Below are 25,650 nucleotides of genomic sequence, written 5' to 3'. Positions count from 1 at the left end.
CCAACAGCAGGCGCCTCTATGAACGCCATCTATCTGGGGAAAAGTAGAAGTTTGTGGTCACACTAGATGAAGCATGGGTGTATCTATCACATTGTGGCAAAATTCGCTCGATTACTTACACTTCGAAAGATGCAAAAAGCCGTACTGCGTTCATCCGTCATTGCAAAGCAACTTTCTCGAAAGGATTTATGGTTGTTGCCGGTTACTCTTATCAGGGCAAGTTAACAATTAGTCAGGTCCCTAAAAACTGTAAAATCAACTCTGCATTTTTTCAGCAACATATACTGATCCCAATTTATACAGAAGATCTGCCTCGTTTTTATGGGCATGCCATAAAGCAAGTGTCTGTGTATATGGATAAGGCCTCCTCACATACATCCCGTTCTACCCAGAACTTGGAGACAGACACCGGTATTCGTGCTATCCCATTTCATAATATACCTCTGAAATCACGAGATGCCAGTCTCATGGATTTCTGCGGGTTTGGTCTACTGGAAAGGGCACTTTCTTCTCGTCGTGTCACTACTCTCGGGGGCCTGTGGAAAGCCTGCCGGGAAAAATGGGAAAAGATTCCACTTCCTGTACTTCGTCGTAGTCTTCTACAGTGGAAGTTACGGTGCAGGGCTATTGCGAGAACACATGTCCATCACATTGAGGAAGACCGATGGTGATCCCATGGATTTTCATAAGGTTAGTCCGAAATTGGACACATATGCGCGGACCGACCTTCTGTATTTGGTTTTATTCATTCATTCGTTCAGAACTACTCCAGCCAAGAAGGAAATCAGACAGTGTTTTGGGACAGCGTTGCCAACTTATACAATGCAAGATTCTCAGGTTTTAGAAGATATCGAACATCTCGGTAAGTCAAGGAGAATTGTGACAATGTTCCTTCTGACAATGACTTGACAGCTCTTGCACTAGTTTCAGACTCTACTTTTCTGTTGTGGCACCGGTGTTTAACTAAAACCCTTAAACTTCGGGCCAATTCCAAATGTTCCCGTTTGACATCCATCTAATGTGCACAAATAGTAAATACCTTACTCTCTGAGAGTGCGAAAGGGTTTTAGTATGGCACTTGTTAAATGTTATTACTCGAAACGTTTGAAGCACTGTCCCGCGAGTGGCATGTTTTTTCCTTTGATTTTATGGCTGATTCCAATTCTGAACTAAAAATTGGTTCATTCCATTAAAAAAAACTTTATATTGGTTTGGGAAGATAGTTTATCCGCTGGTGTTAAAAAAATACCTACGACGCTATTTCCCTCTTTATATATCCTTGGTGCAAAATTTGAACCTTTTACGATTTCTGAGATATTTACTACTGTCCTTATAAATGGACTACCGTGTATACAAAGTCCTTGTAGTCAGGTGACAAAAATCTGAATACTGTTTATATTGTATATATTCCTGTTTCTCGTCCCAAAATAGGTCATCTCAATTAAGCAGTTTTCTTAAGAGAAAGTTTCAATTTAATGATTCAAGTGATGCAATTAAAAGTAATGAATACATCACATAAAAATAGATATTTTGTCATTGTCTCGTGCTAACCTAAACAGATGAATCACTCTACCCGTATACAAAATACTTACTTTCCAATTTTTCCATTTTCCCATTGATAAGGAACAGTGGATACACGTTATTTATTGCTGAAGAATCAAAAATATTTATTAATGGATATTTCTGTCAACTCGTGATGTAGCATTAAACTTTGAACCAACTGAATTCTCATATAACAGATCACACCGTGAACTCCCTTAATAGTAAAGCACTCGCGAGCCACTTTCATAGTTGCAAGGTTCAAATTCCATCACTTAGTAATGTAACAAGTCAATCTAGAAATAAGGACAACCAGTTAGTAGATTGATTAGAGAATTTACAATGTAGCAATATTACTAAATCTGTGTGTAAAAGATGCATTTATCGTCCCTAAGCTGACACATTTAGGGATTTCTAGCTGTGATAAAATTATCAGAGATATGTATCAAGAAAGTAAAATCGACCCCAGTGGACTTATCATTGACCCACTTCAGTCAATACAAATAAGCTCTAAAATACTCGCTAAAAAGTTACACTAGCCTTTTAAAATATTATTTACTTTGTTACTTAAATATTTATGTTATTTGCTTAAATTCACCTGAAATAGGATCGATGGCAATATGTTCAGGATCTGCTCCATCGGCAGGAGTTTGACTGCATTTTCATGACGTAAGTAATTGCCAGTACGTTCATAAAAAGCTAATTTAATTGTGCAGTGGGGAGCACAGACCTGGGATAGAAACTCAAGAACACCACGAGAAAAATGCTTGGGAACAATTAAGCAACAAAATGAAAATCGATTATGTATATTATAAATTTCCAAGAAAAATATGAAGACTATATTTTTATTGAAGAGCATCTGCGTGATAAAGAGCACATTATTCAATACGAAACAATCTCTTAAGCAAAGCCAATGGAAAATTATTTACAGACGTTATTTTGTAAGCTAGCAAACCACGAAGTTTAGGGATGCCTTCAACCATGTCATTTTTGAAAACTGACAGACTTGAAATATTATTTTAAAGAGTGACATCTCGAAAACACGAAGTCAGAAGTGTAACTTTCTGCAGGTGTGTAACGAATATGGAAAATGTACTTAAATACAAGCATATGTTGCCCTATTCAATTTTGATAAGTTCTCAGCAAATTTCGCAAAGTAATCGTAGTATTATCTGGTCTTTATTTTTCTCTGAAATAATAAGGGTTATCTATTTGATCCTTTGTCTATGTGGCTAAATAAAAGGGAGAGTTAAAAAATGCCTGTTACTTAATATATCTTTTATTTTTATTTGCAGAGATTTCGAAACTTTTGCTGAACGTTTCTCCATTCATTACCTGCAACTGCTTGTAGCGGAAAATGTTATCATCTGCTCATGTTATCATCATTTGTGGGCAAGATGGCGACTGGTGTTGACACATTGTTAATGCAGTGAGCTATACTCGAATCTTTGACACAAAAAGGTGGTTTTTGATAAGTTTATCCATGAAAATAAAAAAATCAAGCGGGAGATTGTCCTGCAGCTCGATACCTCTAAGAAAGACCCGGGTTTGTAATCGGAGAACTGCTGAACTACTGCAAAGTGTAAGCAAGGTGAGCTGCAAGAATGCTTACAGTGAGACGAAGACCATAAAAAAAACGCATGTGCGAAGAAAATCTGAGAGGATACGAGGCAGAAGGCATCATTTCTCTGCGCAAAATCGTCACATGCGACGAATCGTAGATCTACCACTTTGACACAACGATAAGGAGGCAATTCGTGGAGTACCATCACAAACGTTCTCCCCCTCCAAACTAATTAATGTTTGTAGATATGCGAAAGAACTGACTGTTTTTCGGTGGGAATGATGTCCTCCACACCCAGCTTTTTCCCATGTGTATCCAGTGAAATTGGAGCCATAAATTGAAATTATAAAATAAATAAATAAATAAATAAATAAAATAAAATATTGATTACTCACGTCACGCCTGACAAGAGACCCTCTTTTTCTTTATGACAACGCTTCACGCGCCATAAGCAAGACGACGGCCTACATAATATTTAAGATTGGAAAAAAACTATTCCACCACATACCCCATACGGCCTTGATCTTGCACCATGCGAGTTTTACATTTTCGCTAAACTAAAGGAACATATTAGAAGCATCCAACTCTTACTAGATGATGACGTCCAGTGTGACGTACGATCGTCTTGTCGGTCCAAGGGCATGGATTTGTCGTGACGTTAGATAATTTTGGAATGTCTAAGAGATCCTCTGGTGAAGGAACATTGATCGGAATAAGATATCTTCAATCGTTCAGACTACAAAGAAAACAAATATGATATTTCCAGAGACATGTGTTTGTCACCGAGACTAACGCAATCTTAGACAACAAACTCACGCTTATGGTGTGTGTGTGTGTGTGTGTGTGCATAAGGACAGTTCATTTGGCAAGGATCAGTGCTATATAAAGAAGAAGTTTGAGAGATGTTACGATATAGTTTGAGTTTGTGAATACAATTTGATTATGTTTGATTGTTATTAACGAAGTGTGTGATTTCTATTAGGTAATATTATCATTTACCGTGAAAATAAAGGCAGTTCAGTTCTGTGTTGGACTTCATAATTCGTAAGACCATAAGTGTGAGTTTGATTTCTAAGAGTGGCGACAAGAATTTCCTCTAAAATTTAAATTATGACAAAACCACACACTTCGGCAGGTTAGAAGTTTTTGAACCCAGTCAACCAAACGAGGGTGAAAAGGAAGCCTGTGTTGAAAGATTTAAACAAAACTTCAGTGGAAACCCTATTCTAATAAGAAACGGGTATGCGTTTTAATTTCAGTAATGGGCAAACAAAATATAATACATTCAACTGTTATCAACAAAGAAGGTAGCCAATTTAAAATATACAGAATTGGTGGATGTATTAATAAAACATTAGGAACAATCTACCACTTGTGAAGTAGAAAGATTTAAATTTCATTTCTCAACACACATATATATAGCCATCGATTTAGGATTACATATTGGAGCGAAAGACCCAAGTCAATAAATGAGTACTTGATAAGGGTTACATGAAATTATGGAATGAACTAGTGGCTGGTATTTATACTGAGGTGACACGAAAAGATTATTATCAAAGGCATCATTAACTTATACCACTGCTAAGGACACAGCTTCAAATCGGTGTTAATAGCAACACAGTAAGGTCGGTTTTCTTTATTATTTTTACCAGTCAACCCTTTCCACTTCCAATATATTCGCTGATAGATTTTAAGTCATACATGTATCAAGTTCGAATTCCTCCAAGGGTTCCACAGTTATGCTTGAGCATACGCGTGGTATATATACGGTACTCCATTTATCTTGATACACTCTTGTAACTTTTAAATTAACATATCAAAACCTCTGAAATTTTGTATGATGCACATATCAGTAGGATAATATTTTTTATCTACTCTGTTATACAATCAGGTTAGCAGTAATACCAACCCAATACAGAATTATATTATCCTTCAAATATTACATTACCAGGCTATTACTATTTCAGAACTACATGTTAAACAAATATCTACAGTTTAACCTTTAATACTGAGTGTTACAAACTAAGGAAGCTGCATGTCACTAACTTCCAAATATTGGTGCCCTCTATACCAGTAATCCCACAATGCACTTGGAAAGCGGTAATGCACATTCGAAGTAGTTTAGGATCTAATACTTTGGTTGTGACAGGACGAATTTCGAATGAAGAGAAACAAAGATACAAAGGATTGAAAGCTCGATTCTTTTCGAAACCCTCTAGTTCAAAAAACTGCTTAGATACGTATCTCGTTTAGGACATTGATAATTTTCAATTGATATGAAGATCATAAAGCTGCTTACAGTAATTTCGTATCTCAAACCTTCTGGAGCTCTGTTAAAGTCAATGTACTGCTTAACGTGTGTAGTTGCGGGAAAGTATCATAATTACACGTACCTGAGGCATTGTTGTAATGTTATAAAGCAAAGGGAATCAAAAATTACATATGCATCATTTTAAGAGATCACATTTATATCAGAGAGATCACATTTATACCAGTAACTTTATTAAACTGAAGTCTACTGGAAATCTTCACAATTGAATGTGATATTTATCTAGATACTTTTGGAAACAAAATATATCAAAATATCAAATTCTCAACTTTGTATTTATTTATTCGAAATACATCATTTGATGACCGTACTATTCTTGTGCCATTACTGCTGTAAAACGCTGCAAAGTTTAGTTGTTTTCCCGTTGCTCGTAATAATCTTGCATCCTTAATTTCCAACAACTTTATAATAAATGTACTGTTATAGTCTTTGTTTAACATGTAAATTTGAAATATGTAATAACCCGATGCAAAGTCTTTAGAAAAACGAACTTTATCTTGGGTTTGCACTACTGTTATTCGGATTGTGTTCCAGAATATATTACAACATTTCAGCGTTCAGTATGAATTAGTTAAAACTCACAAGAGCGAATGAAGATAAATGAGTAAACAATGTTAAGACACTAATGCACACACAGCAATTGAATATATTAAACCATTTTGGGGATACGGTAAAAACTGCTAAAGTTTTCTACGCTGTTTAAAATTAAGTAATTTCGAGAACTCATAATTACACTTACCAAAAAATATTACTCTAATGCTATAGTACTATTACTTTAATACTTGAGACGTTCTTAATTTATTTACAGAAGAAACATTGAAGAAAGTTGCTTTTGTACATGACAAATAAAATACATATGCGCATTGAGTTCTAGAAGTTATTTTGGTAAAACATTGAGAAAATCTTTATTTTAAGAAAGCACTGCGTGGAATATTCCTATTCATTACCAATGAATATTTCTAGAAGTTTATCAGAAACAATTTTGTACTCGTATATATAAATTCCTACACAATGTTACTATCCTTACAATATATAAACATACAAAATTTTAAGTACTTACCTTTCAAGTTTGCTACCACTTCCTTCTTCCAATACGCAACTTGACGATTTTACCCTTATGTTTTTAGGTATAACAGTTTCTTGTATTTCTAATCTTTTAAGACAAACTACTGCATCCCTAATTCTCACACCGGCTTCAGCTTCGAACTTTGACCTAATTGAAATGGTATCACTGGAAAGCTGAGTATAATTTGGACTTTTACCGTTAATTACATTCTTATCTGTAATTACTGACGAGGCATAATTCTCAATTTTCGTGAATTTCACTGTCTTTCTTTCTACCGGATCATATTTATTAGGAAAAACATTAATTTTAATTTTCGAGAAAATTTTAGATTTCGTATTACTTTCCTCAAAGTCTATTTTATAATCATGTTCCATCTTCGTGTAGTGTAATATTTAATATGTTCAGCTACCTTCAGTACGGTGAATATAATTATAAATACCAATCACTTCCAGGAAGTCTACTCAGACACACCTGTAAGATGCATAAACAATATATATTTTTTACACATCATTCCAAAGAAAATATAGAACACTTGTGAACAAACGATAATAAGTAAGTAATTTACCAAAATTCTTCTTATAATATAAATTTCTATTAATGAGTTAAATTTCATGGATCTTCAGATTTATAAGTGTACCAAAAATTTAAATAAATCAAAATAAAAAGGAAACAGAATGAGAGTAATTTGTAATTAATAAATTTATACATTCTTTTTTCGTAAAAACTAATGTTTTGAAGTATATGATTTTTTACGACCTTCTAGGTCTCGTTCGGCAGCATAAATACAGAAATAATTCCAGTTGATGACTTAGGATAATAATAATAATACGAAGAATAATATAACTGAGATAACATTTCAAATAGAAAAAAGGCGAGTGGTATTACTTTGAAAACTTTGAGAATTCTACAAAGCAATAAACATGGAAGCTTAGAAACGTGAAATGAGTTTCTCACAGGCATGAATAGGGATTTCTCACAAAGTTCAGAAAATACCAGAAAATGGCTGAATGCGCATTTAAAACTAGAAAAAGCCTTAAAAAAAGACAAAGTTTAAAAGTTTTAACACCAACTGCTCTCATCCGTTGCATTTTTCGATGTTTAAGAAACTACTTGTCCATTAAACCAATAACTTTTCTCACATCGATATAACAGGATTTGATTGTACTTTATTAAGAACAAACCGCCTACATGAATTTTAGATGCAGAGAATGTCGATAACGAATAAAAGAGCTTAATCACCAACCGAACTGATTTTAGTTTGCTAATTAAAATTAGGGTAACCGGAGTTTCAACAAAAAATTAGAAATGTACGTTGTTTTTAGACATAACCCCTATAATTCTATGTCAGAAGGTCCCGGACAAGAGGGCGAGGACAGAAAGGTCCGAGTCCAAAGGGCCCCTTGACAAAAGAGCCTCAGCCAAAAAGGCTCCGGATAAAAACGACCCCATGGCCAAGAAGCCTGAAACTAAAGTAGGAGTGTAAATCAGGGATGCAGAAGATAATAGGGTCTCCTTGGTTAGTTCAAGGGTCTGTTCAAAAGAAGGAAAAATATCAGGGGTTATTAGTAACAAACAGGAAACTCGAATGGCAATCTTGATTTTGTTTGGTGGTTGTTTGTTCTCCAACAATCGCTATCGCTTATGTCGGTTCCCCATGAATATTTTCTCGCTATCTGTGTCCTCGGCATGTATTCCCATAGCACATGATACATTCTTTATTATTAACTCTGTCCTTACTTCTGAATTTTTACTTCAATCTCTGGATCGAGATATAAAATTACTTATTAATATGAGCAATATTGTGTGGAAATCATTCTTTCAATTTTTTTGTAAGAACCCACATGTGGATCTGTGGGTTAGTCAAACGTATTTGCACAGGCCAATAATAACGACATTCGTGGCCGGAATAAAATAAGTTTTGCAATTGGTATTATTGCAAAAGTTGCATTGATTGGTAGTGTAGTTACCAGGGAAGTCATCTTGAAATCCGCCATATCGCATACCACACAATATTTTTCTAAACGGAAAAGGATATGATTTTTCACTTTAATTTAGGCTTCAATATTCCCACAAATTAGATTTTGAACTTATTTTTGACACTTCGCCATCTAATTATGAGACAGAGTGTGCTGTGTTCGACATACGTATTTAATAGAAATAAACAGGATCATGACAATTCAGTAACGAGGAGACACGTGAACGTAGGAAGAACGAATGTTCCACGTTGGTGTTGCTGTAGAAACTGCGATAAATGATAATGTGTACATAATGGCAACAATCTTGAATTAAATATATTGTATACTACACAATATTTTTACACAGAAAGAGGTATGTGTTTAACATACATTTGAGCTAGAATCTTTTAACAAACAAGAATCTGAAATTATTTTTAACCGACAGCCATTCGTTTCCGAGATAGTGTGCGTTAAGTTTGACATTTGTTTCTAGTGGAAGGAGGTATCGAGACAGGCAAGTAATAAAGATGGTGGATAAAGATAATAATAATAATAGTTGTGTTCTTCAAGTCTTTCTTCGTTTCCTTGCGTTTGTAAAATATTATGGAGTGAGTTACAGTAATAACTACTCCTGTAATTATAAGTACTATATAATATGTTCGAAATAAGTATATCTTAATGTATTTGAATACTAAGTATATTTGTTCTTAATTCTTACTTTATGATTATAAAAAATAGCATGTACTTAACGTGGAAAGTTTCGAATATTCAGTATAGAACGTCAGGCAACACTTGGAATATTATTTTCAAAAACATGGAATTTATCGTAATATATACTTTTTAAACCTCGTTACGTTGATAATGAACTTATATGGCGCCTCTCTGCGTTATATCTATTTATTTATAAACATAACCTTGATAATGAGCACTATTGCCATCGCAACCAAACTACAACGTATAAACATTTTTCCTTTAGCGTCCGAAAATAAAACATTTACGAATTGAAGTTAATCATGACTTTTTTATACTTTGTTTTCTAAATCATAGCTACTGACATAAAAAATAACATTTATGCCAAAATAACAGTAATAAATTCATGTTATTGTCGTAAGTACAGCTCTAAAATTTCGTGCAAATAATAGCGGCTGGTGACAATGTTTTGTCTGGTTAGTGCATTGTGTTGTGTGGGGTTAATACGAGTACTGTATAGTGATAAAATAGGTAGAAAAATAAACATATTTTATCCAAACTAAGGAATAAAGGATATTTGAATTGGGTAGAGCTTTCGTGGTTATGCCCAGAAAATTGGAGGTAAACATGTATCTCCTGACCAATCTAAATTAAATCTGCACAGATATGATGGTAGAATACTGGTTTTTCGACAAATAAATACAAAGATAAATGTCAAGAACCTCAAGACGGCTGTCAAACACAGTGAAGCAAGTATAATAATTTTGGTTACATACGTTTATCATGTGTTGGAGAGTTAGTATGTACTGAGGAGATTATGACCAAAGAAACTTAACGTTTTACGACAAAGCTCCACCCAAATGCAGAAAATTGGGTCCAAAAAAAGTTTATGTTGTAAGGAAATAATATATTTACAACTCACAAAAAGTGCGCGAAGTCCCAATTGAAAAATACTGACTTTAACCCTAATGCGAATCTTTGGAAGGATTTGTAACGCAAGGTCAATACTGACGAATAAGGGTGAAAGAAAATTTGAAAAAATCATGACGCACAGCGTGGAACAATATTTCTTAACACTATACCAGAAAACTGTAACGATCGTTCCGAACCGCTTAAAGGAGGTTGTAAATCTTCGTGTATTTGATATTACATGCTAACTTTATTACCTTAGAGTGGCAAAATAACATTTGGAGAAATTTTATAGTAGCTTGTTTAAACATGTTCGTATAGTTTTGCGATGAGGTAAGAAAAGAGGGACACATGAAAATTTATATTTTATGTTATACTTTATGTTCACTTAATTATTTTCATACGTGTCGCAAATACATATTTCCGTTAGAACAGCGGATTTAGGGGGCTAACGGGATTAAGGCCTCAAAATCTTGTGACAAAAAATTTCAATAAGCCATGGAAGCGTGAAGAGCTGACAATATATGCTTACATACATATATTGTATTCAAAGGTAATTATTTTTCCAAATATATTTTATTATTTCAACGTACACTAAGATACATTATATATTCAAGGGCTACTTTAAACAAAGCTACGGTGTCTACTTGCTGGGGGTGTCTACTACAGCCTTGGTAAAGAAGGGGGAAAACAATTACGCTTGCCGTCCGTTGGAAGAAGAGTTGAAGAGTTACATTACCGCTGCTCGAAGAAAGTGTACTTTCTGTTCATTTTTCTTTTTACAATGGCAAAGCGTAAACAGATTGATTTGAATTCGTTTTTAATCAAGATTAAGAAAAAGAAAAACGCAGGTGGTGAAGAAAAATGATCAGGGATCGATTGTTTCAGTGCTTCCTGTGATACTGCTCAAACTGGACTCACAGCAGCAATGCAAAGTAAGATAAGCAGCTTTGACTTAACACATTGTTTTAGAATGGACGACATTGGGAGTGTTGCAGAACAAAAATGTGTAATTACAAATGAAGCAAAATACATTTTTACACAAACCGGGGCAGCAAATTCAACCTATAAATTTCCCCTTTTCTTTGAGTTAGGTCAAAATCGTAAGTACAATTTAAAGTGGTTAACCGATTTTTGACTCTCGAGTTTTTTGTCTGTCGTACAGTAGAGAGAATGAAGATGCATATTATAAAGTGTGGGTGTGCGTCGTTTGGGCCGGACGAAGGAGAAAAAAATAAAAAATGCTGCGTAGAAATTAGTGAAAATGTCCTTTAGAAAAATATAAGCGTGCGATTAAAGTATTTTGAGAACATGCAGAGTATGCATATCATAAAAGTGTCAATTTTGTAAGAAATTCCGCCTCCTGAAAAACAACGTACCCGTTCACTGCTGGAATGTTGGTAAGACAGCCATTTACTGGTTATATGCAAATTGTATAAAGGTATCTGGTTTATATATATATAATATTTTAAGGTTCAATAATTCCTGGCCTGGATAATTATTTGGGGTGTCAAACCCATAACCATTGGAGTTCGAAATATAAATCCTTATTAAACCCATCCAAAAGATTAGAACATATTTCAAAATTAAAACCTACTAACCGCATATCCCTACATTCCCGAAAAAAAAAAGTAAAAACCTTTCAAACAAAAATGATTTCTCCCCAGAAGAAGATTACTTTAGTTATCTACCCAAGTTCCTATTCTCTATCCACGGCCATTCCGAATGACCTCCCGCATAGCTTAAAAAAAAAATGGTTGATCCAACAGACGTTAGAACCTTTCGGTCGAACGTAACCATGTGGTCCAGAGTGCTAGAAGAACCCCTACCAAACTAAACAGCACTGGCGGATCCACGTGGGGGGCGGAGGGGACACCCCCCACAAGGTCTTCTACTTCATGTATCGTTCGGAAATACAAATATTGTCTTTTCGCGGCCGATCCAATCTGTGTAACAAGCCTAGTAGAATCTAATCAAAATGTGTGGTACTTAATGGTAATACAGACATTTGAATTGTGAATACTTCTGTCCCTAGTTCCTTGGGACGATTACCATAAGCCGCATACGAGAGAGAATGATTCATATGTTGAACGAACAGCGTAGGAAGAAGGAAAGACGGCTCACTCTATGAAACTAAAAAATATATTTTAAAATTGTGTCCTCGAAAACAAAAAAAGATGGGATGGAATTCAAAACCTGAAACTTCAATTACATTTACCTTAAATAAAGAGAAATATAGAATATTCAGCGCTTCTTACTGTAAAGCTCTCTGAATCTGAGCTGAGACTTTTAGGTTGGATGATTGATTGATATGTATTTACGTCGTTCGTCAAAAGTGATGCTTTACCGAACGAGAACCAGAGTACCACTGTAGTGCGTTCGATGTCCACTCACCGGGTATCAAACCACAGAACCTCATGCATCAAAGATCAAAGGTACTCTCGCTAGATACATCAACAAAGAACTATGACTTTTGAGGTTCAACAAGTAAACATTCATTGTGACTTTTAATGACATTTCATCTTTTCTTGGGAAATAATACAAGCTACAACAGAAGTGGTCCTGATCTTCGCACAGGCCAAACCGCTTAAGGTTGGTTTAAAGGAACAAGTTTTGCCAATAGATGGCACTACAGTCTTCGTATCTTTCCCATATATTTTTTACCTTTCACGAAAGTTAACGATTTCTCTTACAAATTTCAACCTAGAGACTTCAAATTTTTAGAAAAGGAACTTGATAATTTATCGAAGGCAATAATCCGTGCCGATTTTTTATTTAGAAATTTGTTCATTGTTGAAACTGCTTCATTGTTGAAATGGTTATCTAAATCTTTAACAATGGAAATGTTTCAACAATAAAGACAATTTTAAATTTAAAAAATCGGCACGGGTTGTTCCCTTTGATAGGTTATGAAGTTCCTTCTCTAAAAATTTGAACTCTCTAGAATGAAATTAGTAAAAGAAATTGTAAATTTTCGTGAAAGGTAAAAAATACATGGGAGAGATACGAAGATTGTAGTGACATCTATCGGCAAAACTTGTCCCTTTACACTAACCTTAAGCTAGAAACTTGAAATTTGGACAGAAAAAAATAGATAGGATTTGTGATCTAGGATACCACTAAGGAAGGATTTTTGGAAAATTCAAAGAAAGGAAGGGGTGGAAATTATTTTAATAAGATGGTCATATCTCCAAATTCCTTAAGGTTAGAGACCTGAAATTTGGATTTCGATTTCTCATTTAATGTAATTTGACACGCGTTTCAACATTTTTTGATACTTTAGTAACCTGGGGAAAAGAGGTGGAACGAAAAGGGACTGCAATTATTATAATAAGATATCTAAGAATCTTTGAAGGTTAGAAACATGGAATTTGGTATATGGACTTCTCACTTAAAACAATTCAATACGCATTTCAGCGCTTCTGAATTCTTCTTTTTCTTCTTATTATTATTATATGCCTATATCTCGGGATCACTTACGGCTAGATATATGAAAGTTGCTAGTTTGATTATTCTTTTACAATAATGAAACAGGGATTTGAGCATCTTTTGCCACTTAACGTAGAAGGGCAAAAACAGAGGTGAAGGTTCACTAAAATGTTTGTGAGGTGTTTGAATTTCGTGACAGCGTTTTAGCTCAATCCAATTCTATATGAAAGACACAGAAGTGAGAACGCGAAATATTGTGCTATAATAGCACGTAGAAGCATTTGCTATATTGTGTGACGCCGTATTCCGAACATATTGGGGGTCTGGGAGCGAAATCCCACCTAAGCTAATGCTACTATTTTATCCTTTTATTGTTGTTGGAAGCATAACTATAATTATACATGTTTCTAAATGCTGCTTTTAAGAAATTACCTAATAGAGTCAATTTCCAACCCCCTGTTCTTCATCTGATCTAATGCGTTTTTTTCTCTATACTCAATTATACCACTGCAAAAGTGGAGTATTCGGACAAAATACCTCATGGTCCCGGGTTCGATTCCCGGTGAGGATACATTTTAACGAGAAAGGTGGTTCGAATTCCACTATAATCAGTAAGTGCACGTCTTTTTTAGCCGTCATGTCATTACCGTGGAACGTTAAACTCAAGCAACAAAAAACAAACAAAAAATGCCCTATGTACAGAGGTATATACTTTTGTAATAATGTCCTATATTTGTCTTCTTGCTCTCTCCTGTTTAAGTGGAAAATTCCTGGATGTACCAGGAATTGAATTCCTTACACATTCATATTTAAATACATCAATTGAGTACAGTTGGAGCTTTTCTTGAGAAATGAACAATTCCATGGGTGTCAAAGTTTATCAGTCAGTGACTCCCCAACTCCTCGTGAATCCTGGGTTCTATACCAATCGTAGAAATGTTTTCTTCACCTTTGATACATCAGAAGATTTTGGTACGATTTATGTAGCCGCAATCTTAACGCGCACTTAAGAAAATGCCAACCATGTTGACAAACTGAAATCATGGTGAAAACCAAACGTAACGGAAATTCAACATCGTGCTCTCAGGAAATGTTATTCGCATAGCGCCAGAGATCAAAGATAATGTCCCTCTCAGAGAGGCACTGAAAAAAAAAATGTCATGGATACGGATCGACGACCGGAACATACCCTCGCATTCTATTGGATAATGAAATTGATAGATTTATGTCAAGCTTCATGTTTTCTTGCGATTACTTTAGTAAAACGTAGGGAGGCTATATTTATATACACAGAGGAGAAATGGGACACGCAGATAACAGATGACAGGATAAATACCATCGTCAATATAGCACTTTCTTTTGTGTAAGTACTGTAAAATACAACGCATCTGATAAATCGCGGTGACTAAGTGTGAAGTTAATCATGATACAGCCAAGCCTCCGAAACGGAAGTGCGTATTTAATTTAAATCTAGAGAAAGAATACCCTATGTACAGAAAAAAACTTACAAATTCGCAGTTTTAAAAAAACTTACAAATTCGGGTCATAAAATATAATCTGGGAATCAAGTTTACACTCCCCCTCCAGCCCCGGAATCATATGTGTCCCATTTTTGCAAATTGAAATTCTGGTCACTTTGATGCTATGCTTATCTTCCAGGAAGCGAACCGCCCCCTCCTAATGATTCTTCTGGATGCGCTAGTGCTAAACAGCTTGGTTTATACACGATTCTGCTCACAAGTGGCAGCATCCAAGAACGAAAAGATCCCCAGCTAAAATAAAGTTCGTTAAGGATTTGAAAAAACCGACACTACCAATCTCCCCCCCCCCTTGAAGTTCTTTCAGTTCATTATATGTAACTGGTTCTTAAATTACAGAAACAAATGGTACAGTGTATCTACCTAAGAAATAAAACTTAAGAAATAATTTTTCTAAGATCATAAGGAAGACAGATAAAGGAAATGAAAATTATATACAAATAAAATTTACAAACAAAAACAAATATTAAAAATCCTTATAAACTATAAATGTACATGTATTTAAATAATTATCCGGGCCTGAATTAATGAACCTTAAATTATTTGATTACATATATATTTAACCCAGATATCTTTATACAATTTGCATATAACCAGCAAGTGGAATAAAAATGTTTACTTACAGTCTTCTATAGAAAATTGTGACTAACTAGCTTGAGTTTAATGCCACTTCTGCGTTCAACAGGGCAACATTCCAGAAATGGACATCAATGGTCAGATAGAACACACTCCATCTAACGTCATCTAAAGAGAGGTTGGTGAATTTTCGAGTACATGTAAAACTTATTGAAGTTCTGCCGAAAAGATCAGAAGCTTTTCGTGTACACAACAGAAGATTAAAACCAAACACTGATGTATATTATATTATTAATAATTTGTTCTACCTAGTTCAAATTTATAGAAATACTAGTTTGTTTTTCAAATAATTCAGGTGCAATTTTGCTACGAGTTTGTCCCTCTTTATATACCACAACTCTCCATCAGAAATGATTATAAGGAAGAACAATCTTTAGCAAATGTTAACACAATTATCCTGCGAACAGAACAGATACAAATAAAATGGACCCGATATACAAACCGTAAATGAATATCCTTTTATGGTTTCAATTATTATGATAAAAATGCTTTGTGAATTTTAATTGTTTTGCTTTTACTACTAGTCCTCTTTTGCAGTAGGTTATACATTTCGACAATAAAAGATAATCTACCTCGAAAGAGATACGAGAAAACAAACAAACATTTTGCAGTACTCTTCCTCTGAAAGTAATTGTATAATGTTGTTCTCTAAGCACCGGTTGTACTCTGTAAGCTGAAACTACATTACGCAACATGTACAATCATATCAGTGACATGGACAGAAAAAAAAGTTTATACCGTTTGCAGTTGCAATTGTACCAAATAATACATTGTATGGTACCTTATAATTTTATTGTATTGTACAATATTGTTCCATATAATATGTATCCTTTATTTTTCTTTCAAAAGCTGTTTCCCCATTAGTATTTATATTTATGGGTTAATTGGTTCAGTTAATTGGTTCAATTTTTGTGACGAAATTTATTGGTTCAATTTTTATATTTTACGAATTTAAATTAATTTTTGCTCCCATGGACGGTTGTCTTTCATAGTAGGTACGGTGAGAGACAAAAAATGTTTACAACGGGTATCAGGGTATTTCCTATCCTCTAAAACATACCAAATAAATAAATAAAAATGAATTTGCACATAACCGAGCTCTAATTCACTCAGTATTAATTTTCTTAAAATTCTACTTGTCGAAATTTCAAAGTAAGATCCAACTTTATTACACTTCATTACAGCAGCACATGTACGAGTAAAGAAGTATTGTTTGTGTTCATAAAATAATGTAAAACATGAGAAAACAAGTACCATAAAAACATTAAATATTTTGGTTATTTTTGAACATTGTAATGATGGTTGCTATTAGAAGAGTTAAATTAGTTAGACTATGATTAGTGATTTGATGATTAATAAATTTGTTTATTGAAGTTAGGAGTATGCTGCCTGCACCAGGCTTTAATGAGCAGTGCATCTAAAATGTAATACGGAATTTCGAACCATCGTAATTCGGTTACAAATTTCACAAAAATGGAACTCCGAACCAGAAAGACACTCGCTAGCCTGTAGACGAGTAAGCCTGCTTTAGTGTGTATGAACAAACTCTCTATTGTAAGTTAGATGAAAAATACAGGAATTTTGAATATTTCTGATTAACTAAACATGATCTGTACTGAAGTGATATAGAAGTTATTTCTGATCCAATAATTCATACAATGGAGAACACTATTACAGAAGAGATGTGTACTGGTTCATAGTTACCCATGATTCGGTCAAGGCTCCGCTTTTAATTCTACTTCACGTGGCAAAATTATTACGAGAGCCATTCGGAAAGTGGTACCCGTTTGCCCTGCATGAAGCGCTGACAACTCGGGGAGCCGCTGGGCAAAGTCAGACCACGTCAGTGGCTTGTCTGCCTGCTCTGTGCGAGGTTGCGTGACGCTAGCAGTGCCTGTGTTGTGTCTGTGCTCGTTTAAAATGATTAAACGAATTGAGAACCCCGCCAGTTGTGAAGTGAGGGCCGTGATTAAATTTCTTAATGCACGATACGTTCGACATTGTGAAATTCATCGCCAATTAAAGGAGGTATATGGAGACAATGTGATGGACGAGTCGTCTGTTCGGCGCTGGTGTCGCGACTTCAACCTGGGGAGGGGCAGTACACACGACGAGGAGCGTTCAGGGAGACCATCTGTCATTACAGAGAAACTGCTGAGGTCAGTAGACGAATGCGTGAGGAACGATCGGCGCGTCACAATTGACGAACTCTCTGAACATTTTGCTAATGTGTCTCGAACAATTGTTCATGAAATTGTCAAAGACCATCTGCATTATTCAAAAATCTGTGCAAGGTGCGTCCCTCGCACGCTCACAGATGAGCACAAAACCAAGCGTATGGCTCCAGCACTGGCGTTTCTGGGACGTCATTCCGATGGAGACTCTTTCCTGAATTGCATCATTATAGGGGACGGAACATGGGTTTGTTATGCATCACTTGAGATTAAACGACAGTCCATGGAGTGGCATCACGCTCATTCACCAACCAAACCAAAAAAATTCAAGACAGTTCCGTTCACCAGGAAACTCATGGCAACAATATTCTAGGATCGACGAGGTGTACTGCTCATTGATTTTATGGCCCGTAGAGGCACAATTAATGCTAATTCGTATTGTGAAACATTAAAGAAATTACGGCGGGCAATACAAAATCGACGACGAGGTCCGTTGTCTACAGGCGTCATTCTCCTTCATGACAATGCCAGGCCCCATGCAGTTGCGAAAACACAACTTCTGCAGCAATTCAAGTGGGAAATCTTCGACCATCCACCGTATAGCTTGGACTTGGCTCTTTCGGATTTTCATCTTTTTACGAAGCTTAAAGACTTTCTGTCGGGAAAAAGATTTGACCGCGATGGAAAACTTAAACGAGGCTGACTACGTATCTCAATACGCTGGCGGCAGAGAACTATGATGTTGGAATACAAAAACTCGTCACACGGTATGACAAATGCGTCAACTTGCTGGGTGATTATGTGGAGAAGGAGTATAAAGTATGCTCTTTCCAATAAAAATGTGTATATTTGTTAATACGCACTACTGCGTCTTTATTGCACAAACGGGTACCACTTTCCAGATGGCTCTCGTACAATGAAAATGTCTTTTGGTATAGCTCTTTTCGAATATTTTAGATGATCTATTCCGTATTTGAGGCACACTCATTACGTTGCCACTGTAAGATTTCGTAACGCAATTAATGTTAATTTATTAATAACGGAAAATTTTTTAGTATTGTCTCTAATCTTTGTATCGCTGATGGTTCCTTCAGTTTTGGGACCATGTCTTCTTGAATTACTAAAATCTAGTAAATCTCCGTGCAACACAATTTTAGTATTTTTTTTCTTTTTTGTGCTTTGAATAGAACAAAATTTTAGTGATTATTTACAATTGAGGATTTTACTGTTATTCCCCATACTTATTATATTGAAACTTACAACAGAAGAAGAAAAGACAATTAGGGGTTGGGCAAGAGCTAGAAGTGAGACCCGAGTTTTGAAACATCGTCTTCCCGAACAATGTACTTCTTATTAAAGGAGTATAAAACATAAATTACTGCTGTAGTTTCGATTCAGGAATAGAGCCTGATAGCTTTACAGATATGTGCTTTTTCTACCTATTCTAAACCAGTATACTTCAAAATGAAACACTTCATTTTTTAACTATTCTATCAGGCCGTGTTTCCATTTTGTACTAATACACAATAACACACTGAGCAAGACTATGTGATAATATAATATGTAAGGAGTAGAAGTCTAAAGAAGACAGTTATTGTGTTGAAACTGTTACGTGATAGTGTTTTCTTACTTATTATCACATTCCTTTTTAATATCGCTGCTTCTATTATCGCGTTTTTTTTTTTCGTTTAAGTTGTCTTTATATGTTACGAATTTGACGGTTGTTAACTGTAATTCGTATCCATTTACGAGGGTATTTCGTACCTGACCATATACACTCTTTACCATATTTGACTCTTTTATTTCTTTTCTTTTCTCTTCGTGATTTTTGAAGATATCTCAATATTTTGGTATAAAACACTGTAAGATTCTGTATTGCAATTAATGCTAATTAACAAAAACAGAATTTTGAGTAAGGCCTTTAATTCCTGATTTAATGTTCATAATCCTTTGTGTTGAGAAAAATATCTTCTCGAATTACTGAAACTTAAAACGCAGAATACAATATAGTTTCAATTAAACTATTTTGTAGAAGTATTACCAATAGTCTAAAATATCTATAATTAATTAAAATGAAAAATGACTTTTCTGGGTACACTCTTGATGCCTTTGAATGTGTGTTTAACATTACCAGATAGAGTATATTCGAATGATATTTTTTAAAATAACACCTGTCCCCGAAGTGAAAGAAGTGGACAAAGAACATGTAACTAAGAAATGCCCACCAAAAGTTTTCCTAAGTAGAAAAAAAGCCCACTAGACAGAATATTTAACGAGCAAGCATTAGATACAAATTTTGTATAGGAAAGCAGTGTAGAGGTCATGTGTAAGTTTTGAAATCAGACATTCCATACAATACTTAGAATTACACGCCATGCCTGAAATCTCTACACAACGTGAGAAATACTTAATAATGGATTGTTAATAATACCTAAGAACAATTGGGCAAAGAAGGAAATAAAGTGTTCCAGAGAAGTTCTATAATACTCCAATACCAATAACCTTGATAATTTCATATTAAGCTGTAGATTCATCTTATTCATACTGACAGCAGCGGGATCATTTGGGAAGAGCAGGGGGAAATTGTTTTAGTGAGTTTGAGCTCTATATATTTTAATTAAAAGTACGCAATATGGTAACATATTTATGGAAAAACGTCACTTATCGGCCAGCTGACAATCTTCCTGCCTCCCGCCCGCCCAAGCAAAATCTGAAATGAAGATGCTAAACTCAACAATGAAAGATTGTTAATGAGTAGAAGTGTAGTTTGGTATAGAGATTCATTGCTTGGAAGAGGGTGGCATAATAAATATTTGATTTGTTAATTGAAAAACGATATATTTTGTTCAAAACTAACAATAGGCTGTTACTATAATTTGTTTAATTTATTTGTCTCTGCTGCTGTTGTAGAAATAAACTTACTAGTTATTCTATGTCGTTCACAGTATCTATTTATATAATATACTTCCACGTGATGATATCTATGAAAGTGAAACAACTCTTTCTTTTGTAAGTTACTTTATTGTACATTTATTATAGTTAGAGATTTTTTAAATTTCTTGATGTGAATTGTTGCTTCCAACAAACAAACTACACTAACCAGCAGCTGCCGTGTTTGTTTCCAGATGTTTGGAAAGTGTAGAAAGTAAACATTGTACTGCCCAAATTGCGAAGGTAAGAATTATGTTTTCCAAATACTTTGCCCAAGGTTTTGTTCAGTATTGTAGAAAATTTCTTTTCATTGTGTACATTGCCTAGGGCAAACTAGATAAAATGTTAAACCACACAATTTATTTCCCACTTTGCCTAAAAACGTCACCCAATATGTATAATAACTGCTAATCAATCGTACCTGGACTTCTTACTTTGAAGCTAAAATATAAACTGAAAACGCATTTTAAATTCAAAGAACAGTTACTTTGTTCATTATAAATTACTAGGGTATATCTTATATTATAATGGAACTTATATTCATAATCAGAAAGAAAACAATTCAGCAAATAACTCCGGACCACTAATGTGATATAAAAAATACGTATGGAGAGACCAATACATATTCATTACATATACCACCAATAAATATTCTTGATACATACTATCAATAGTCATAATATATACTGTCAATACATAGTCATTACATATATCACCATAATATTAAATACAATAACAACAAAAGTACTTACCATGCATAAACGGTGAACAGACACTCTGAAACTCTTTGAAAAATTAAAAAAAGAATGAAATAAAAGAAACTCTGCATCCGTAGAAGAATGAAACATGAACAGAAGTCAAAAGCTAAATGATATATTGTTCGTGCTTCTCATGTCGATCTTTCCTTAACTGTCGATTTTCAATAATATCAAATATTTGGAAGCGAATTGCGAATTAAAAATTATCTTGGAAAAATATTAATTTTCAAATATACAAATACTGTTTATGAGTTAAAGAAAACGACGAAATAATAAAAATAGAACACGAAATTCAAATTATTTTTTGGAAAATTACTCTTTACTTTGTGTTTCTGATACGTACTCTGTTTTTACAATTTTTCCCTTTCTCGTAATATATCCAGTGCGATTTTACCACTGTCCAGAAAACATTTTGTGGGCTTTTATCAGTTTCTTTGGAAATTTAGAATAGGCTTTTGTTCGCGCAACCAGAAAAGAAAATTGACCTGTGGTATCCTGACATCAATCTCTTATATTGCTAGGACTACTAAACTGGAAAGAATAACACGTGCTGATTTTCAGGAAAGGATGTTTTCGACAAACATTCAATGCCTTCAGAAAAATTTCTGGTAAAGAATGGATAAAAAGTATACTCATATGTTTTCATTTGCAATTATAATATTATTATTACGGTAATAATTTTCATTATTATTTTTAAACGGATTTGTTTTGCTCATTTTGTTGCTGTACGTTTTATTTTACAGTTGTAGTATTTAGTTAATATGGCCAATTGTTAATGACGATTTATCAAATTTTTGTTGCAATTATTTTTCCACAGTAGCAATATTTCGTTAATCGGCGGATTATATAACGACAATTTATGAAATTCCAGTTGCAATCGTTTAGTGTTAATCGTATCGGTAGTATTTATAATGTGCTGATTTATTTTTTGCTGATTCTTGGTTCATTTTGATGGCATTATCCTTGTTATGTTTTTCTTATATGTATCTAACGAAACAAGAATCCCAAGAATCAAATATTTGTTTCTTATTAAACTTTGGCATTACAGACTTTTAAGACTGTAAATTGTTTGCTTCTCTTCGATCCCACCTTTTAGCTCCGCTTTAATTTCCTTGAAGTTTTACCAAAATATAAAGTAATTCGTCAATAGTTTAAACGCTGGAGGTAAGTGTGGTTACTATACATTCAAGAAAAGAAGATTGTAGGGCAGAAACTATCAGATTGATAGCCTTTTCTTCTGCTAATTCTCATAAGAACGTCTGAATAACAGAAGCATAAATGATTTCAGACTGTTTAAAATCAAGGTTATAAACATCAAAGCTAACCATTATACTGAATTCCTTTTAACAAGAATAAACTGACGAAAAGCAGACTACTAACACACAAGCTATATATATAATTAATACAAACTAGAACTCACATGTTATTGTAGAAAATTCAGTCAAGCCCCTAGACCCAAACTTACACTAAAAGGTAAATTATACTAAACATACACTAAACATTACTAATCTAATATTGTATCGGGTGTGGGCAGTCCTTACTACAGTGGTGTAAAGGAAGATTAAGTTTCGTTACGACATTCAGATTTAATGAACCATAGTTATACAGATCGAAATAAGATTGAAGTACATTAAATTTTCCGAATTAGGAACTCATAACAGATAAACCATAGCTAATTTTATCTAAAAAGAAAAGGAGCTAAACAAAACGGTATCAGAAGTATTCAACGTATGTAACACATACACAAAATTGTCATTATCTACAATATTATATTAAATATGTTTCACTAATTTAAGACGCTGAGTTCAGTTCTACAGATGGGAGTAATCTATCTATCTATACAGTATACAGAAACAAACAGTATACAGTGTTTTTACGGAAAGGAAATTACATACAACGAAACTTATGCGTAAGGAAGGGTGAAGATTTATAGTACGAATTCAGGGATTTGAAAAATTTAAAGAAAAATTTGTAAGAATATATTTATAAACTAGTGCGTAAATAATCTAAATATGTTATGTTCTTATGCCTATGTTTAGCTTCTTTTCTCTAAAAAGAAATGTTACAATTTTGGTAATTTATATTCACATTCGGTAAGTTTAGGTTAGGTTAGTTTAGTTTATGTTATATTAGTATAGGGGTCCCGCATAATTTCCCCCCCCCAAAAAAAAGATAGAATTTCGCTTATTTCTACTAATATTAGGTTAGTTTAGATTAGTTTAAACTAGGTTATGTTAGATTTGGTTTCGTTATGTTCCGTCTAAAAACTTACATCATTCATTTCTCCTGTAAATTTTGTGTTTTCTACGTGCTTCTGGACACCCTGAACTAAATATACTCCTATGTTAGTGTAGCGGTCCAACATAATTTTCCAAAAATTGTTAAAATTTCGGTTACTTCTACTAATATTAGGTTAGTTCAGGTTACTTTAGATTTTGCTACATTATGTTACATCTAAGTAGTGCATAATCCTCCATTTTTCCTGTAAATTTTGTTTTTTACGTGCTTGTGGACTCCTTCTGCTAAACATACTCCGTTCTTATCTGCGAGATGCGAATCTACACAAAAATACATGAATAAACAGCGATCCTGGTATGCATGGATTTGCTTACAGTAGCTAGACCACACAATACAAAGTAGAATGAAGTTATCTGCTAACTCAAGACATACAACTATAGAAATGTTTGAGAGTTCAGGGAAATTTACGTTAGTAATCTGGTCGGATACTTTGCAATACAAACATGCAAGCATTGTGAACATATTAGAATTTTACCTATAACGTCTTTATTAACGTACTAATATATAATTTAACGCATAGGATAAGTTATTTTATGGTACATAAAGTGTTTTGCGCTATTCTCGTTTTGTGTATACGAACCTTCGCTGACGCGCCTGCTTCTTGCGGACGCACCCTTCGCCATCATTCGGGCTTCTTTGCTCTAGTTCGGTTAGAAAGCATTCTTGCTTTTTCGTAGCCACCTATCACAAATTGGTTAGTGTCTTTGGCACAATAGTTGGCACCGTGTACCAACAGTGAAGGCTCCTAAAATATTTTGTCTATTGGAAAACAGGTATATACGGAATGAATTTATGTATGGATCCCTACAGTATATCAACACCTGACAAAACAACCATTCTTCATCACAGGTCACATAATCTAACATAGGGACACATATCTTAATTTCTGCAGAAATTTGAACGTACTATTATCATCTATTAATCCAATATAACATATTTCTAACCCACTAAGTGGCTACCATTAGGGGAAACCTTGATCGAAAAAAAACAAAAACTCACAATCATATATTTACATAGAATTATTATTATTAGTTGTGGGCTATCCTAATTTGCCGCGGCACAGTTTTGTAAAATTCACTGGAGAAATCTGAATTCGAGAGAGGTACATATAAGAAAAAGGAATATATATGTGGATCTTACCTGAAGAAGTAGACACGAGTATACTTAATTCGTCTGCACGAGTAAGGTTGCCAACACTTATCGAAAAAAAGTGACTAAAAACAATAGTAAACAATAGCCAGAAAGGCTGGAAAGAAGGCAAACTTCGGCGCTGAGACAAAGCTAAATAAATTCGATAATAACGGAAGATCAAAGCGAAACTCCCCTAAGACAAATACTGTACGTTACATATCATCTTCTTCAGATTGAAGTGAAGCTTCTTTTGTCTCCGCTGCTTGTACAGCGGGGGACACTTTCGGCTAAGGTGTACCATTTAGAAGTGTCCCCCGCTGTACCAGGCTACTTTTATTCAGTGACGACGCCAGAGGGGGGGGCAAGGGGGGCGAGCGCCCCCCTGGTGGCTACTCCTGCCCCCCCGACTGCCATCCAGACTGCCCCCCCCCCAGACTCCTATAATCATAAAACATTCTACATATAGTATTTTATATCAGTATCATAACCAATCTCATTGTCAAATTGTAGTCTACTTTCCATGCATTTACTATGTGGCAGATTAGTCCTCAAGCTTTCTTCTTTGAGCATCTGGGTATGCATACATATTTCTGTTTTCTAATTTAGCGCCTTTTCCGGTTAATTTTAGTTACAGTTCTTTCTTATGAATTTTAATTAGTGTGCCTAGCGAGCAACAGTAGATTTGGTCGACTTGTTTTCTTCT

At 34.5% G+C, this 25,650-nt stretch overlaps 1 protein-coding gene across 4 annotated transcripts in view; it reads right to left on the bottom strand.

The window, feature by feature from the left end:
- The window catches only part of LOC145662048 (uncharacterized), a 32,703-nt gene extending 7,465 nt beyond the window's left edge, over positions 1 to 25,238 (bottom strand). Inside the window, exons 1-3 of one of the 4 annotated variants that reach the window (XM_081727403.1) lie at positions 24,957 to 25,238; positions 6,493 to 6,969; positions 1,593 to 1,835 (exon numbers count right to left, since the gene is read on the bottom strand). In XM_081727403.1, coding sequence (XP_081583529.1) covers positions 1,811 to 1,835; positions 6,493 to 6,872 — 405 coding nt within the window. In that variant the 5' untranslated portion in view covers positions 6,873 to 6,969; positions 24,957 to 25,238 and the 3' untranslated portion in view covers positions 1,593 to 1,810. Of the gene's footprint in view, positions 1 to 1,592; positions 1,836 to 6,492; positions 6,970 to 21,512; positions 21,667 to 24,815; positions 24,916 to 24,956 lie in introns of those variants that run through there. The other 3 variants (XM_081727384.1, XM_081727396.1, XM_081727388.1) reach the window with 3 other exon arrangements.
- Positions 25,239 to 25,650: the final 412 nt, after the last annotated feature.

Source organism: Thermobia domestica, chromosome 1, assembly GCF_964235325.1.
Source record: "Thermobia domestica chromosome 1, izTheDome1.hap1.1, whole genome shotgun sequence".
Classification (NCBI taxonomy): Eukaryota; Metazoa; Arthropoda; class Insecta; order Zygentoma; family Lepismatidae; genus Thermobia; species Thermobia domestica.
The sequence above is the reverse complement of the archived record's forward strand: the minus strand, read 5'-3'. Positions and strand labels throughout refer to the sequence as shown.